General features: G+C 57.2%; 1 protein-coding gene across 1 annotated transcript; it reads left to right on the forward strand.

The window, feature by feature from the left end:
- Positions 1-4,492: 4,492 nt before the first annotated feature.
- IL23R (interleukin 23 receptor) lies at positions 4,493-16,062 on the forward strand. Its single transcript, XM_062497954.1, is given in 14 exon segments — positions 4,493-4,550; positions 5,383-5,676; positions 5,777-5,910; positions 6,677-6,833; positions 7,106-7,251; positions 7,849-8,008; positions 8,767-8,849; positions 9,095-9,308; positions 11,036-11,233; positions 11,643-11,726; positions 13,516-13,566; positions 14,114-14,210; positions 14,619-14,709; positions 15,472-16,062. Coding segments are annotated over 14 exon segments (2,358 nt in total).
- The last annotated feature ends 585 nt before the right edge of the window (positions 16,063-16,647 follow it).

The raw sequence follows: 16,647 nt of genomic DNA on the forward strand, positions 1-16,647 counted from the left end.
CTGCTCACAGGGAAGGAGCGGCGGCTGTTCCCTGGCACGGCTCACAGGAAGGACAAACTGACTTTCAAATCCGGGAGCAACTTTCCATATCTCGGGTGTCCTTTTACCCCGGCCAAAAATCACACTCAAACCTTCTTTGACATTGGCATCACCTTCCTTGTTCCTGCACCGAGCCCCGGCTGTCCTGAGCCCGTGGCGGAGCTTGGACTCGGGAATATTTATTCCTCCAGCAGCAGAGAGGAACCTAATCCTGCCTGGAGCACGGTGCCAGCGGGACCGACGCCAGCAGCGCTGGTTCCCAATCCCCCTGGCATGTCCCTGTCCCCCCAAACCCTCACCGGGGTACAGGGAAACCCCCGTGGGGGCAGCGTCCCCCCCACCCCCGGAGCCACAGATTTCAGGATGGAATTTCTGGGTGGCAACAGGGCGAGAAGGGGACGAGCCTGTGCCTGTGTCCCCCGTGTCCCCATGGCCGGGCACGGCGCTTGGGGTGACACAGGAGCTCTTGGAGCACAGCCGGGTGTGTCCCGACCTTTCCTTCCTACTGAGGCAGAGCAGGGATCCGAGCGTGCCCACCAAAGATAACAGAGGTTGAATTAATCTGCTTTCATCTTCATCTCGTCTGACCGCTCAGAGCTCCGGGGCTGCGGGCACCTCCCGGGGAGGGGAGAGGGGAGAGGGGAGAGGGGAGAGGGGAGAGGGGAGAAGGGAGAGGGGAGAGGGGCAGGGCACGGGAACAGCGAGGGGGACACGGAGGTGGTGACAGTGACAGTGACGCGCTGGCACAGGGGCTGTGACAGTGGCAGTGGCAGAGACAGTAACACAGTGGCATTGACAGTGACAGTCTGGCACAGGGACAGTGGTATTGACGGTGACACATAGGCAGCGACAGTGACACAGTGACAGTGACGGGCTGGCACAGGGGCTGGGCAGGGCAGGGGAAGCTCCGGGGAGATTCCAGGCTGTGGGGAAAGCAGGGCACAGCCGCGGGGGGCTCAGGGAGCTCAGGGTGCCCCCCAAACCCGGCTGCTGCTGGGGCGAAGGGGACCGAGCCCAGCCCAGTTCTGGATCCCGAGGCACCATCCCGGCTGTGCTGGAGAAGCTGCGGTGCTGTGCCAGCCTCGGGACGGACTCTCTGCAGGGCACCAAAACGCTGGGAAGGCGTTTCCACCTCTGGATGCAGGGTCGCTGAATCCTGGAACGGGGCTGGAAGGGAGCACAAAGCTCATCTTGTTCCACATTGCTCCAAATCCTGTCCAGCCTGGACACTTCAGGGATCCAGGAGCGGCCACAGCTTCTCTCTGTGAAGTGGATTTCTCCCTAAACCCAGCCCAACCCTGCCCTCAGCTCTAAGGAATATCTGAACAAGCCACAGGGAACCCCAAAAACACGATGAGGGTCGGAAAGTCGGGGCAGCGCAGCTGCCTCAGAGGAAGGTGACAGCAACTGAGATTCCTGAGCACGGGAAAGAGGGATCTGTGGGGAAGAGCCCGGTGGGAGCCGGGTGTGAGCCCGGGGAGCTCTGAGCTGCAGCTCTGAGCGCTCAGGAGGAGATGAGGACTCATCAGTGGAGTGGCAGAGGAAGATCGGGGGCCCGGGAAATGCAGGAACCGGCAGCTCCGAGGGGATGTGACAGCTGTCCTGGGAAAGCTCCACGTTCCACCGCTCTGTGCCAGCTCCAGATGTGCTGCCCTGGCTCCAGATGTGCCACTTGGGCCCAGGTGTGCTTGTCCTCGGTGCCGCCCCTGCCCCAGATGAGATGAGCTGGCTCCAGATGTGCAGCACCAGCCCCAGCTGTGCTTATGCCCCGAGCATTAAACACTCCCAGTACATCCCAAAGCTGAAATTCCCACTAAACCCCTCCAGTCCTGCTCGGGGTGTGTGTAACCACACAAACCCAGACGTTCCTACAGCTATACATTATATACATTATATAATCTATATACATCATACACATTATAGAACCACACCACTCAGCGACGCTTCACCCCGCAGCCTCCTGCTCTCAATTCCACAAAAATCCCCGTGGATCAGTCAAAACCCGGAGCAGCCAGGCCTTGCTGGCAGAGGGAGGCTCTGCCTTTCCCCGGGGGGGGGGGGGTAAATTCTGTTCCCCGACATTTCCTCCTGCGAGGCAGAGGCGGGAGCAGTGCGGGGTTTCCTGTGGTTGCAGTGTCTAAATGAGGTTAACACTGTTTTTGAGGTTTAACTCTTCAACCGACACGAAAAAGGAAGTCCCGGGCTCTGCAGAGCCGGGCTTTGGGAGCAGCAGAGGGAGAGCGCCGGAGCATCCCCGGAGCTTTGGACCTCCCAGCACCGGGGATTCTCTGCCTGAAACATCCTTGGATGAGCTGGGGACCAGCACGAGCACAGAGACACTCAGTGCTGGTGAAAACAACCTGATTCCTTCAGGACTTTCCATTCCTCTGGGATCTGTAGGAAAACGTTCTTCCCCTGACAGCACCTGGGACTCCCCGTCTTGCGGAGACCACCGGGGATGGGCTTGACTTCACCAGGGTGGCTCCAAACCCTGCCAGAACTTGAAGACGCCCCTTGGGCCGAGGCTGCTGCTTGAAGGGATGCTGGGTTTTCCCTTGGACTGACTCAGACTGGAAGGAAAGCTCAGGTGCTCTATGTAGGTCAGCCCCACACTGACACTGCTGATGCAGCTCCGGCCACAGCGGCAGCAGGACGTGTCCTGAGGACTACCGAGGTAAGGACTCTCTGCTTTCCCCGGCTTCCAGCACCCTGAATTTAACCCCAAAATGTCCCAGCTCCTGCTCCTCACCCGCTGCTCCTGCGTGAATCCTCTCCTGGCTGCTGGAGATTCCGCATGGTGTGGGTTGGCACCGTGGAGCAGCTTCTCCCCTCTTGGCTGAATTCACATTTCTTTAGCCCTGATACACGAGGAGGCTTCACCAGAGATGAAATCAAAGCCCAGCGTCTCCAAATGGCCTAGTTCCTTTGGCTTCGGAGTTTGCAAACCCCGCTAAATTGGAATAAAAACACAAATGTGATTCCCAGAGGAGGCAGAGCCTGCGATCCCTCGCAGAGCCGGGCACATTTAGAGTTTTTCAGCTCTTCTCATAGGATCCCAGTTGCATTTTTTTCATTTACTCTGACTTGCAGAAGGTTCATGGGCACTTAGGAGCCGACAGCTTCTCTTTGTAGGTCAGGTAATGAGGAGGCACTCGAAATTTGACTCATTCATGATGAATGCTTGATAAGCCCTAAAACCAAACGAGGTCACCTCACCCTGCACAAGATGTACCGAAGCACTCGCTGCTGCTGGTGGCCTGGTTTGGGTTGAAAAGCAGCATTTTGGAGCTTTTACTGTGGATTCTGGCCTCCCTCCAGGGACACTTGCCATTCCTGACAGCAGGTATTTCACGGGGAAAGGAAATTACAGAAGGTGGGCTTGGCTGGGTGTTCAGGTGAATGGGGGTGTCAGGGCTGGCTCAGGGTCTGCTCTGTGCTCACCCCACATCCCCAGAGGGGCTTGTGGGGATGCTGGAGCCATCCCAATTTCAGAGGGCTGGGGTTGCCTTGCTGGCTGCTCCCAGGAGGATACTTTGCTTGCAAAAGAGCAGATTCCCCCTGGGAGCTGCATTTCCCTGTTCCTCACCAGTCTGTGCCTTGGTTGCTGCAAAACCCTCCCAGCCCCGTGGTCCAAGTCCCACAAAGCTGGTGAGGCCAGGCTTGGATTGTGGGAATTCTTCCAGAAAGGCAAAGTGAGCAGGGGAAGATGTTAAGCACCTGTGGGGTGCAGGCACACGGGTGACGCCCTGGGGACGGGGGGGAAAGCCTGGCCTGGGATTTTGGGGCTGTGTCCAGGGGTTCACTGCTGGGAAGAGCCATTGCTCAGCCTGGGCAGGACCTGTGGGAAAGATAAAAGAAAAACAGGGAGTTTTTATCCTATAAAAGCACGTCTGAGCCTCCTTAGGGATGGGGACTGCAGGACAAGACCTCAGGGCAGCAGCCTCACTCTGGCCACCTTTAAAGAGCTTTTTCTGGAATGTCCTGATTTCCAAAGGGAGCCTGTTGCCTCCAGCCCTGTCCCTGAGCCACGCCGGGAGGAGTTTGGCTGCCTCACCTTTACTCCCCCACCCCAAACATCCATTCCCAAGGATTTGCCCACCTTGAGTCCCCTCCTCTCCAGGCTGAGCAGCTCCCCCAGCCTTCTCACACTTCTCAGGTGCTCCTGACCCTTGGGCACCTCCGGTGGGCTCATTCCAGACTGTCCCCACCTCTACTGTCCCTGTGGGAGCCCAACCCTGGAACCAACCCTCGCGCTGGCTCTGAGCAGAGGGGCAGCACTCCCTGACCCCCCAAACCCATCTGTGGCTGCTCAGATTTCCCTGCCACAAACCCACATTACCTTATCCCCTCCTGGCCCTCCTGCCCGTGCTGGAGCTGGTTCCCAGGAGGGTTTTCTCCATCATTTTTATCCCTCAGACTATGCCACGCGTGGGCAGTGCCCGCAGTCCAGGACATGGCTGGGTCCAGCGAGGCTTTGGTGCTGCACGTCCTGCTCTGCTGGCTCTGCCCAGGTGAGTGACCGTGACAGGGCCACCGCAGGGACACCTGAGCCACGTCCTGCCCCTGCAGGGCATTTAGGGTGGCGATGGGACAATGACAGAGTTGTGGGTTTTGAGGGGAGCACTGCAAGGGGGGGGGGGGGGGGGGAGGGGGGTGTCCCATATCCTGCAGCTCCTTCTCCTTCCCTCTCCTCTCCTTGGAGTGGGGTCATTTCCAGCTCTCGGTGCCATTTCCAGGCTCCTGCAGCCCCCGAGCTGAGCTCGGGGCACAGCCCTGCCCTTTCCAGGAAGGCCAGATGGAGCCCGATAGCGCCTGAGAGCCGGGGCTGCTGCAGAGCTTCATCTGATAGGGAAGGGCAGCGCCCCCGCCGCCCTATCTTGGGGATCAGAGCTCTCGAGAGCGCAGGTTATTTCCCTGCAGTCATTTAAACATTAGAGCAAAACCTAAAATCGGTGGAAGGGGTGAAACTGGCTGTTTGTGATCTGGGATTGAGTCAGTGGGGCCGGGGCGCTGCTGCAGGCTGGGGGTTCATCCCAGTCCCGGGTTTGGGCTGAGAGAGACCTCAGAGCACCCCCAGCCCTGGGCAGGGACACCTCCCACTGTCCCGGGCTGCTCCAAATCCTGTCCAACCTGGCTTTGGTCACCGCCAAGTGTCCACGGGGAGCGGTTTCTCCCACGAGCATCACTCCTGACCCCTGGTTTTATCCCACGGGGTTCAAGGTGACCGGGTCGGGGTGTAACCCCCTCGCTGCAGGATCCCAGGGAGCAAAGCAGCTCCAGTGCAGCCCACTGGCACCCCCTGCTCCCGTGGGACACCCCCGGAGCCCACCCGCTTTGCCACAGGCGCTGCGAGCATCCGGTGCAAGGGGCGCGTCTGGATCGAGCCCGCTCCGGTGGTTCGGATGGGCTCCAACATCTCCATCAGCTGCCAGTCCACCCTGGGCTGCCCTTCGCCCCAGCTCCTCATCCTCCTCAACTACAGCCGCGCTGAGGGGACCGAGCAGACCCTGCCCGGCAGCCCCCTGCAGCTCCAGCTGCGCGATTTTCGGATGCCCTTCGCCACCGTCACCTGCTTCTCCCGCTGTGCCCACACCCAGCTGCACCGCCTGGTGTGCGGCACCGAGCTCCGGGCGGGCTGTGAGTACCCCCGTGCCCCTCAGCCCTGCCAGGCTCCGAGGTGTTGGGGTTCGGCTCCTCCCGGGCTGGTCGTGCCCTCACCCGGCCTCGCCACCCCCAGACCCTCCGGACCCCCCCGGTAACCTGAGCTGCGCCATCGCCGAGGGCTCGGAGCGCCTGGAGTGCGCCTGGGATGCGGGACGGGACAGCCAGCTGCCCACCCGGCACAGCCTCCACCTGCGCAGGTGAGCAGGGGTGTCCCGGGGGCGGGGGTGACAGCCCCGGGTGACAGCTCCGGGTGACAGCGGGGCTGCCCTGCCCCAGTTCCATTTCCTCCAGCTCACATTTTTGTCACCTCCTGCCCCAGAACCACGCGTTCCCCCGCAGGGTGGGCTCTGCAGGATGCAGCTCTGGCTGTCACGTTCAGCGTGCTCTGCCACAGGGAAGCAGCAGCTTCTCTCTCCAGGACAAAGAGAAGGTTAACCTAACGCTGCCCAAAAACCAAAAGCAAAAATCCATCTTGAAGCTGAAGCAGAGGTGCTGGCTGCTCCATGGTGTGCCATAGTGCCACCCTGGGACGTTCCCTGCCACCCAAATCCCCATGGCACACCTGGCACGCACCCAGAACCTCCTGCTGTCTCAGGATATTCTCGGCCATTGAAGTCCCCGTGGCACCAGCCTGGCAGGCTTTCAGTCACCCTGACTCCATTTTAAAGACATCAAATCCCATCATATGGAGGCTTTGTGAGGAGAAGGGACAAAGCTCCCGCTGAAATTTTGCTTGGGATCAGCCAGAAAGGAGGGAAAGAGCTCCTTTCCCATTGGGAAAACACAAATTCCCAGCAGCAGTGTCAGGGAAGGGAATGGCTTCCCAGTTTGCTTTCGGGGTGACAAGCTCTGGGTTTGGGGGTAGGCACGCCCTGGTCAGGAGCTGTGACCCCTCAGGTGTGTGGTGCTGGGATGGGCACATGCTGGGACAGGGCTGCCTTCTGCTTCCAGAGTGGTGGCACCGGATGAGGAGGATGAGGGGGATGAGGAAGAAAAGATCTTCCCTGCAGACTCACCTGTGCTGCTGCGAGAGCTTCACAATGAGAGCCACTACTCGGTGTGGGTGCAGGCCAGCAACGTGCTGGGCACTGCCCGCTCGGCCCCTCGGCTCCTCAGCCTGCAGGAGCTCGGTATGTCCATCTGTCTGTCCATCCATCCATCCCTCCGTCCATCCGTCCATCCATCTATCCATCATCCATCCATCCCTCCCTCCCTCATCCATCCATCATCCATCCATCATCCATCCATCCATCATCCATCCCTCTGCCCACTCATGACCAGCACACCGTACTGGGGCTGTGCGTGCCCCCCTCCCCCACTGCCCTGCCCCGCAGTGTCACTTTAGGGACAGCCCTGAGCCCCAGGACAGCCCCACCCGACCCCTCCCCATCTGTCCCCTCAGTGGTCCCCACTCTGCCTGTGGTCATCGGCGCCGAGACCTCGGAGATGTCCCCTCCCTGCACCACCACACGCTGGAGGAGCCGGACACGGCTGCAGAACGTGCAGTGCCAGGAGAGGCACAGAGCCACGGGCACCCCAACATGGCATGTGAGACCCCCGGGACCCCCCAAACCTACCCCCACATGTCCCCGTTAAAGAGACACAGGTCCCGTTCCTGCTGGAGCCTCCCCATGGGCAGTGGGAATATTTGGGGTCATCCAAAACTCACCCCTTTGGTGCTGGTGGGGAGTGGGCATCCCTGGCAGACCCCGCTTTGGGGGGACAGGAGAGCTGATGCCACCTGAGACAGCAGATGGCCTCGCGGGCAGGCTTATCTCAGCTTTTTAAGCAAAAAAACCTAACTCCAAATATTTCCAAACGTTCTGCTCTGCAAGGACAAGGCACCAAATCCTCTGAGATGCTCAGGGCACACACCCCAGACAAAACCACACCAGCTCCACCTGAGCCCTTTGGAAACATCCCCGAGCGCTGGCAGGGCTGAGTCCTGCTCCCAGCTGCCACAGGAGCCCCAAAATCCCCGCGGTGGCAGAATTCCCGGCTGTGTCCCGCAGAGCGGCACTGGAGGGGACAGTGCGGGTCCTGCCCGTGCAGAGAGGGTGGCAGTGCCCTGCCCCGTGCCAGGGGTGGCGGTGGCAGTGGGGACCCGCTGGGTCCCGCTCCCCCAGCTCCCCGCTGCCCTTGCAGGTGGAGCCGTGTGACACAGCGGCACGGGAGGGTCCCCGCTGTCACCACGAGCTGCAGAGCGGCGCCGAGTTCGTGTTCCAGGTCCGGTGCCGGCTCAGCACCGCCCGCAGCCCCTGGAGCGCCTGGAGCCCCCCCTTCCTCTACAGCACCCCCGAGGCAGGTGGGCTCAGCCGCGGTGACATTTGTCAGCCCCGGGGTCCCCACCCTGCGGGGGCTCCAAAGCCCCGTGGATGTGGCACTTGGGGACATGGGGCGGTGGTGGCCTTGGCAGAGCTGAGGGCGGTCGGGCTCGATGTTCTCAGAGCGTTTTTTCCCAGCCGAACAGATTCCATGATCTTTAGTGGTTCGCTTGCTCCCCTGGGTGGGAAAAAAAAAAAAAATATCAGCCGAGGTGTCGCGACAAATCCCTGTCACCCTGAGCCAGCTCCCCTCCATCCATGCCAGCTGTTACCTCGGGATGAGCCTGGGCACGGCCAGCTCGGCCATCCCGGGATGCCCGGGCAGCGCCGCGCTCCCATCCCGGTGGCACCGGGGGTGCTCCCTCCCCACCCAAAAAAACCCAAAACCAAAACAAAACAAAAAAAAATTTTAAAAAGCAGCGCCCTCCGGTGCTTTCCATCCCGGCTCTTTCCACTTCCAGCCGCAGAACCCCCGGTCGGGAGGGGCTCCCCGGAGGGCTGCGGGTGTGGGGGGACACCGGGTGTCTCACCATGTCCCTGGGGTATCCCCCGGTGTCCCTGCGGTGTCCCCCGGTGTCCCCGCGGTGTCTCACCATGTCCCTGGGGTGTCCCCCGGTGTCCCCGCGGTGTCTCACCATGTCCCTGGGATGTCCCCCGGTGTCTCCGCGGTGTCACACGGTGTCCCTGGGATGTCCCCCGGTGTCTCCGCGGTGTCACACGGTGTCCCCTCCCTCCGCAGCCCCCGCCGCCCCTCCCGTTGTGTGGCGGCGCCTGGGTCCGGTCCTGCCCGACGGCAGCCACGAGGTGACGGTCTTGATCAAGGTAAGGTGATTCTGGGGCTCTGCTCTGTGGATTTTTGGCTCTGCTGCTCCTCCCCGAGCAGCCGGAGGTGCCGCCCTCCCTGAGGAACCCTTTGGCCGCGGGCATGGGAGGAAAACTCCAGCCCCAGCTTAGAGCCAAATCTCTCCATCCTTTAAAAACGTGTCACCCGGCCCAGGGGACGGCTGTCCCGGCTGGGTGTCTCGGTGTCGCACCCCGCAGATCTCTGCCCATCTCGCCCCTCGCAGCCGCTGCCAGCCCGGGATGCCCGCGGGAGGATCCTGGGCTACGCCGTGGCCGCCGAGAGCCCCGAGGGATCGGAGCTGCTGTGCCTCACCCCCGGCACGGAGTGCGCGGTCCTGGTGCCGCCGGGAGCCCGCAGCCTCCTCGTCACCGCCCGCAATTCCAGAGGGAGCTCCAGCCCTGCCAGCATCCCCCTGACCCGGGCAGCAGCTCGGGAAGGTAGGATGGCACACGAGCCGAGTGCAGGGAATGGATTTCACCCGGATCGCCGGGGAAATGCTGGATTGTGCAAGGGAAAGGCAGAGCTCTGCCCGCTCCACCGAGGGAGCACAAAGTCCTCCAGACAAGTCCCCTGGAGGTGCTGGGTATGGAATCATGGAATTCTGGAGCGGTTTGGGCTGACAGAGACCTTGAAGCTCATCCCATGTCATTGTTCCACGGGCAGGGACACCTCCCGCTATCCCAGGTTACTCCAAACCCCATCCAGCCTGGCCCTGGGCACTGCCAGGGATCCAGGGACAGCCGCAGCTCCTCCGGGAATTCCATCCCAGTCCCTCCCCACCGTCCCAGGGAACAATTCCCTCTCAGTATCCCACCCATCCCTGCCCTCTGGCAGTGGAATCCACTTCCTGTGTCCTGTCCTTCCATCCCTTGTCCCCAGCCCCTCTCCAGGTCTCCTGCAGCCCTTTCAGGCTCTGGAATCTCAGCCCTTCACCTCCTAAGGCTGCAGCAAAAATGGGTTTGCCTTGCCCGTGCTGGCTGGCAAAGCAAAGGGTGCACGGCTGCTCCTCTGCTCTGCCCCCCAGAACAGCTCCTTCAGCCTCTGCCTGCCCCCACTGTGAGCAAACTGAAAAATAAGGGGGAAAAAAAAATCCTTTCTAAATCCTTTTAGGACCACCTTATGCTCCCTGGGCCCGGGGCTGTGGTTTTCCCCACAACCACGCTTTCCTAGCTCTGAAAAATGTCTCTGAATGAGCAATGAGAGGGGAAAGTCCCCTTCAAGCTGAGGACAAATACATGACTAAAAAGAAACTGAAGAGAAATAAGGTGGAAAAACATCTCTAAGTTCTGACGTTTATCAGAATTGTTCACATTTCTGGTAAGAAGTGACAGGTGAAGCATTTCAGGGATGTGACAGAAATGATTTGGGGCTTTTTTTTAGGATTGGCAAGCACAGAGCTCTGCATCTGTCTGGGGATGAGCACAGCTGGCCAGAAGGGCCAAGGGCACATGGGCTGTGCCAGCCACAGCGTGGGCACTGCTCCTGTCCCCTGTGCTGGGGACAGCTCTGGGGTCACCACTCCATGGAGGGGCTGGAGCCTGTCCAGAACAGAGAATGGAGCTGGGAAGGGCTGGAGAATCCCTGAGGGAGCTGGGAAAGGGCTGGAGAATCCCTGAGGGAGCTGGGAAGGGGCTCAGTTGGAGAAAAGGAGGCTCAGGGGGGACCTTGTGGCTCTGCCTGGCTCTCCCTGACAGGAGGGGACAGCCGGGGGGATTTGGGATCTGCTCCAGGGAACAGGGACAGGAGCAGAGGGAATGGCCAGGGGAGGCTCAGGGTGACTATAATGAAAATTTCCTAATGGAAAACTTTTCCAGCCCTGGCACAGCTGCCCAGGGCAGAGGTGGAGTCCCCATCCCTGGAGGGATTCAAAAGCCACATGGACGTGGCACATGGGGACACTGGTGGCTTTGATTTTTAAGGTCTTTTCCAATCTAAATAATCCTATGAAATACAGATCAAAACAAAGATAGATTAAAATGCATATATATATATATATGTATATAGTGTTTATCTATAATAAACCCAGCATATTCTATAATTTCCTGATCACCATTCAGTTTTCAAACACTTCCAGGAAATTCACATTTCTCCTTGGCTTGGCTGCCCCTTGCCAGTCTCCAAGGATGAATTTGGGGTGACAACCCCTTATCCTTTTTCTCCACAGAATTCCCAGCACCACAGGCCGTGGAGGTGAAGCCTGAGAACCAGAGCAGGGTCCTGGTTCAGTGGCAGCCCCCCCAGCACAGCCAGAGCCCCCCACTCTGGTTCATACTGGAGTGGGTTTCCAGCTCCCAGCACGGCCAGGGGGAGCAGTTCTTCTGGGAAAAAGTCCCACAGCAGGAAACACACACCTACATCCAAGGTAAGGCATCCCAGGATCCCTTTTCTGATAGGCACAGCTCATCAGGATGTTATAAATCCAAATTAGACTAGGAATCCAGATTGGGCTAGGAATCCATCTTCATGTGAATTTGAGCCCCTGCCCCTCGTTTTTGCGGAGTGGGGCTGTGAAGAGCCCTTAGGGAAGAAGCAGTTAGAGATTTGAGGGTGGCCAGTGGGATTTGGTCACTGGGTGAAGATCACAGGGAAAGGAGGGATGGGGAGGGAAAGAAAATGAAATAAAAACGAGCTGGCAAGCCAGGAGCAACACCAGACCCACAAAGGCCAACCCAGCTGCTTTCACCACTGAGTGACAAGTCCCTGACCGAGCCTGGAGCCTTCAGAACAGATAAAAAAATCCACATTTTGAAGGCAAATCTCGCTTTTCCCAGCAGAGGCAGCGGCAGGAGCTCCCCCCCGCGTGTCGCTGTTCGCGGTGTATCCCGATGGAATCAGCGATCCCAGCTCCAGCCCAGGTGAGCCTGCCCGGGGGGAAAAGCTGCTGCTCCTCCCTACAGCCTCAGCTTTGGGGTATTCCTTAGGTTTAGGAACGGGATAAAGCTTCCCCGTCGAGCAGGATAGGAAAACAGAGAGTTTAACCAAGGTATTTCTATAACAAAACATATATATGTTTATATATGTATATATAAACCCCATCTCCAGCTGGTCTTTGCCCCCCTGCACTGACCAAAAACACCCAAGCACCAAATTCTCCTCCACCTGATGCACCAGTGGAGTCGTTGTCCCTCTCTGTGGCAGAAAAGCGAGGTTGCAAATGCAGAATTCACAAGAAAATGTTACAGATAAACCAAAATACTGCAAAGAGCTTTTCCAGAGAGCAGCTGGGCAGGCAGAGCCTGACCTTCCTCACCTGGAGTGGGAGCCACAGGATGGCTCCGAAGGGGCACCTTCAAGGCTGGAAATGGTTTTAGGGAGGGATGAGGCAGCCTGCAAAGGAACATCATCCTCTCCATCACTGGGGTGGCTCTGGGTACCCTCGAGAGCTGGGCAGGTCAGCTCAGCTGACCCCCTGAGCTCAGCCTAAATGGGGGCTGAGGGTCAGGACTGGGCTTAAATAAAGTGGAGGGGCCAGGTGAGGTTGGGCAGGGCTGTCAGAGCCAGAGGCACCTGCAGGGAACACCTGAGGTGACACCTGGGTGAGTCCTCAGCTCTGCCCTCCGAGATGGGTCCCCTGCAGATCCCAGGGGCTTCTCTGTGCAGGAGAAGGATTCCTCTGCAGACACCCCTGTGAGACCCCCGTGGTATTCTCTTCGAGATAAGAAAATCTACTTAATTAGAATGACTAATGCTAGAAAAATGTTAGACCCTGCTCAGCTTCCTAGAAGTCACTTGGTTAGAATTGATTGTAATTGGTTATTTTACACACAGAACTCTTCTCTACTTGGGTAGTGTTTCAATCCTGTACCCTATCGAGTCACTTTTGATCCACCCAAACCCTATAAAAACACCTGTAGTCACCCACGTATTTGGATTGCTGCCTGTCTTCCCTCACGGAATAAATCCAGCTATTCCCAGGAAACACAAGCAGACATTCCTGGCTGTTGTTAGCCCTGGCTGCCAGGTGTTGTCCTGGGGCAGGGCCCTTCTCTGTGCCACCAGAAATTTAGTCCAGGACAAGAGATCCCGAGAGAATTGCTGGACTTGGCCAGGATCGAAGCTGGATGTTTCAACACAAAAAAATTTCTTGCCATGGCAGCATCTTCAGATCTTCCCTCCCTGCATGGAAATGATCAGGAAATTCATTCCCATGGGGTTCAGGCACTTTAGAAAATCCCAGAATCCCAGAATAGTTTGGGTTGGGAGGGACTCAAAGCCCACCCAGGGCCACCCCAGCCATGGCAGGGACACCTCCCACTGTCCCAGGCTGCTCCCGAGGTCCCAGCTGGCCTTGGCCACTGCCAGGGTTCCACAGCTTCTCTGGAAAACCTGGGAGCACTCATGGAAAATGATGGAGCTCCCCAGGGGAACTAAACCCTTGTTTTGGGTGCTGAGGGGAGGGATGTGCAGGGCAGATGTTTTGTAGAGGGGGGCAGGTGTTGATCAACATCTCATTTAATTGAATCCCTTGGGAAATGGGACATTGTGGAGAGCCCAGCCCGAGCCGGAGCTATTAATTACCTCAGGGAGCTTAATTTTTCTGATTATGCCATTATTTCTTTTTCAAAAAAGGTAAAACCGGGGCAAGTTTTGTGTCAGCCAGTGCTCTAAATGAATCACAGACGTTTTGTCCCCTCTGTGTTGCAGCCTCTCCTGAGGAGCCGCTCCTGGGCAGCGTCCACGGCGAGATGTCCCAGGGTAAGGAGGGCAGCTCTGCCTTGCTAAGCCAGGCTTTCTCCTGGCCACAAATGGGAGCTGTAACCCCAGCAGTGCCTGGAAGTGGGAACTGAGAGCTCCCGGACATTTTGGGGAGGTCAGAGCCAACAAAAGAACATTTTCCCTCTGTCGGGACAGAACCCAGGTGCAGGGGAGGCCGTGGTGCTCTCATGGATGAGCAGCACCCACAGATTTCAAGCTCCGAGTTTTGCTTTCTAACGAGGTTAAAATGCAACGTCCAGCACAAGTGGGAGGTGCCAAAACCGGGAAAATACAAAATTAACCACGGCAAGAGGATGGATCCACCTTGCACTCTGAAGCAGGGACTCGTTTCAGCTTTCCCCAGGCACTGCTCTGGCTTTGGGGATCTCTGCTTTGCACATCCTCTGGTAAAGGTCACGATCTGCCACAGCACCCAAACCAAAAGCTAAACCAGCACGGGCTGAGGAATTCACGTCAGCATTTCTGGCAGCTGGGGTAGGAAATGGTGAGTGACTGCATCACCGAGCCCCTCTCCATCCTCTTGCAGATGATGATGTCGGAGTCTTCCTGGGACTGAGCCTCAGCGTGGTGGGATTATCACTTCTTTCTGCAATTGTGATGTTTAAAAAATCAGTCAGAAAAAGGTATTCTTTTCTCCTCCATATATTTATTTCCTCATTTCCAATTATTTTTTCTTTTTATTTTATTTAGAAGAAATATAAAATTTCTTCTGGGATGTTTTAAAACCAACTAAAGAGTCCTTTTCACCTCAGCCTGAGGGCAATGTCACACATTTATCAGCTTGTTGTATGAAAGGACTTTTTGGTGCTCTACAGTTAGGCAGAGACCAACAAAAACAACAACAACAAATCAAATAAACACGAAATTGTTGGAATTAAAGAATGGGAACCCAGAGTTTCCAAGCCCTGCTCAAAGGCTGGGTGTTCTTCTTGTGTCCTTCCCACCCAGACAGTTCCATCCTGCACGAGGAATATCTGAATAACAAATTGGGTTAACACTTGGGCTTTGTTTTTTTTTCCCTTTTGGTGAAGGGTGAAGGTCACCCTCGTGTCCCTCTTGCCCAAGTGGCTGTTTGAAGACTTTCCCCACGTGGAGAACAGCAGCGTGGTGAGGTCACTCCAGGTGAGGGCTGAGTTATCTCCTGCCTTTGCTTCCCCTCAGATTAAAGCTTGGCTTCACAGGATCAAGGAATTATTCAGGTTGGAAATTCCCTCTGAGATCATCCAGTCCCACCATCCCCCAGCACTGCCACGGCCACCACTGCCCCATGTCCCCAAGTGCCACATCCACAGGGATTTTAAATCCCTGCAGGGATGGGCACAGCCCTTTCCACAGAGAAATTTTCCCTAAAATCCAACCTTAACCTCCCCTGGCACATCTTGAGGCCGTTTCCTCTGGAAATATTCCTTGTGATCTGGAAGAAGGCAGCTCACTGCAGAGCTGTGGGAACAGGGATGGGAAGAGGTTTAAGTTCTGGGAACTGCTCAGGAATCATTTCCCAGGCATTTTCAAGGTGTGTGGGAGCCTGCATTAGCTGAGGTCTTTAAACCTTAATTCCACATATTCTGTATTCCATACCCACAGCTGCTCCGGGCTGGGAGTGACCTTAAAGCTCATCCCATCCCTTTATCCCATCCCTTTATCCCATCCCTTTATCCCATCCCTTTATCCCATCCCTTTATCCCATCCCTTTATCCCATCCCTTTATCCCATCCCTTTATCCCATCCCATCCCATCCCATCCCATCCCATCCCATCCCATCCCATCCCATCCCATCCCATCCCATCCCATCCCATCCCATCCCATCCCATCCCCTGGGCCAGGTCACTCCAAACCCTAACAGCAGCTCTCCACTTAAGAAGATTTCCCATCATTTTTCCCCAGGACAAGGCTGATTTCCCCAGTCTCCAGGAGCCATTCCTGGCCCCCGGCGATCCCGCAGTCACGGAAATCGAGCAGGTGCCGGCACAGGAGCAGCACGAGAGCCTGGACACCAAGGCCAGGGCAGAGATTCCCGAGCACAAGGAGCTCCCCAGGATTGTGGTGGATCCCAGCAGCCTGGCCCTGGAGCAGCTCGGTTCCTACAAACCCCAGCTCTCCCACGGGAACGCTCCGGGTTACGTCGCCGCTGGAATTCCCCAGGCACAACCGCCCGAAGAAATCCCAGAACCAGAGATGGGAATCTTCTCCCAGGACTACACCAGCCCTGTCCCCCAGCTGTGGGAGCAGCAGGGAGGGACACCCCAGGTGTGTCTTCTGGAGAAAATCCACCTGGTCCTGAACAGCAGCCAGGCATTCCCAGTGCAGCCAGGACCTGGATCCTTTCCGGAGAAGCCCTGGGAGCCCAGCGATGTCCCCGAGCAGATGCTGGTCCCCGAGGAGCTGCTGTCCTGCCTGAGAGGCGTGAGCAGGGAGGCTGTGGATACAAATACAGAATGGGAGGGTTGTTCTGACGGGAGCTGGAACTGGGGGTAAAACCCTGGAGCAGTGCCCAAGGCACTGGGATTGCCGATGGAAGGACCAGAGCGAAACTCCGGGTTGGGATTTTGCTCTGTGCAAACCCCACTGCGGGTTCTTATGGCTGACTGGGAAGCTTGGGCCAGCAAATCCCAAATTTTAACCTTCCCTCACACTGGCAGAAGCAAAAAAATCCCATTAAAAGGACCCCATAACGCTTGGATTCCTGGAATGCCGGGCAAGAGGTTCCTGCAGGGTGCAATATCTTCAATTACTGCTCAACATCATCCTCTTGTTAAAGGTTTGGAGCACTTCATTCCCAAAAATTTGGAGCACTTCATTCCCAAAAATTTGGAGCATTTCATTCCCAAAAGTTTGGAGCATTTCATTCCCAAAAATTTGGAGCACTTCATTCCCAAAAGTTTGGAGCACTTCATTCCTGGAGCTAATTGCAGTTAAAATGGATAAAAAAGTCCCTCAGGCATCCTGGCAGAGATGTGGAAAATATTTTGGGATTGCTCGTGATGAGCAGACGGCGCTCCAAGGAGGATTTTAGGTGTCACACTGGTGCCAAGAGCAAGGAATCTCTTCTGTATTTCATTT

This window comes from Cinclus cinclus, chromosome 8 (assembly GCF_963662255.1).
Source record: "Cinclus cinclus chromosome 8, bCinCin1.1, whole genome shotgun sequence".
Lineage (NCBI taxonomy): Eukaryota > Metazoa > Chordata > Aves > Passeriformes > Cinclidae > Cinclus > Cinclus cinclus.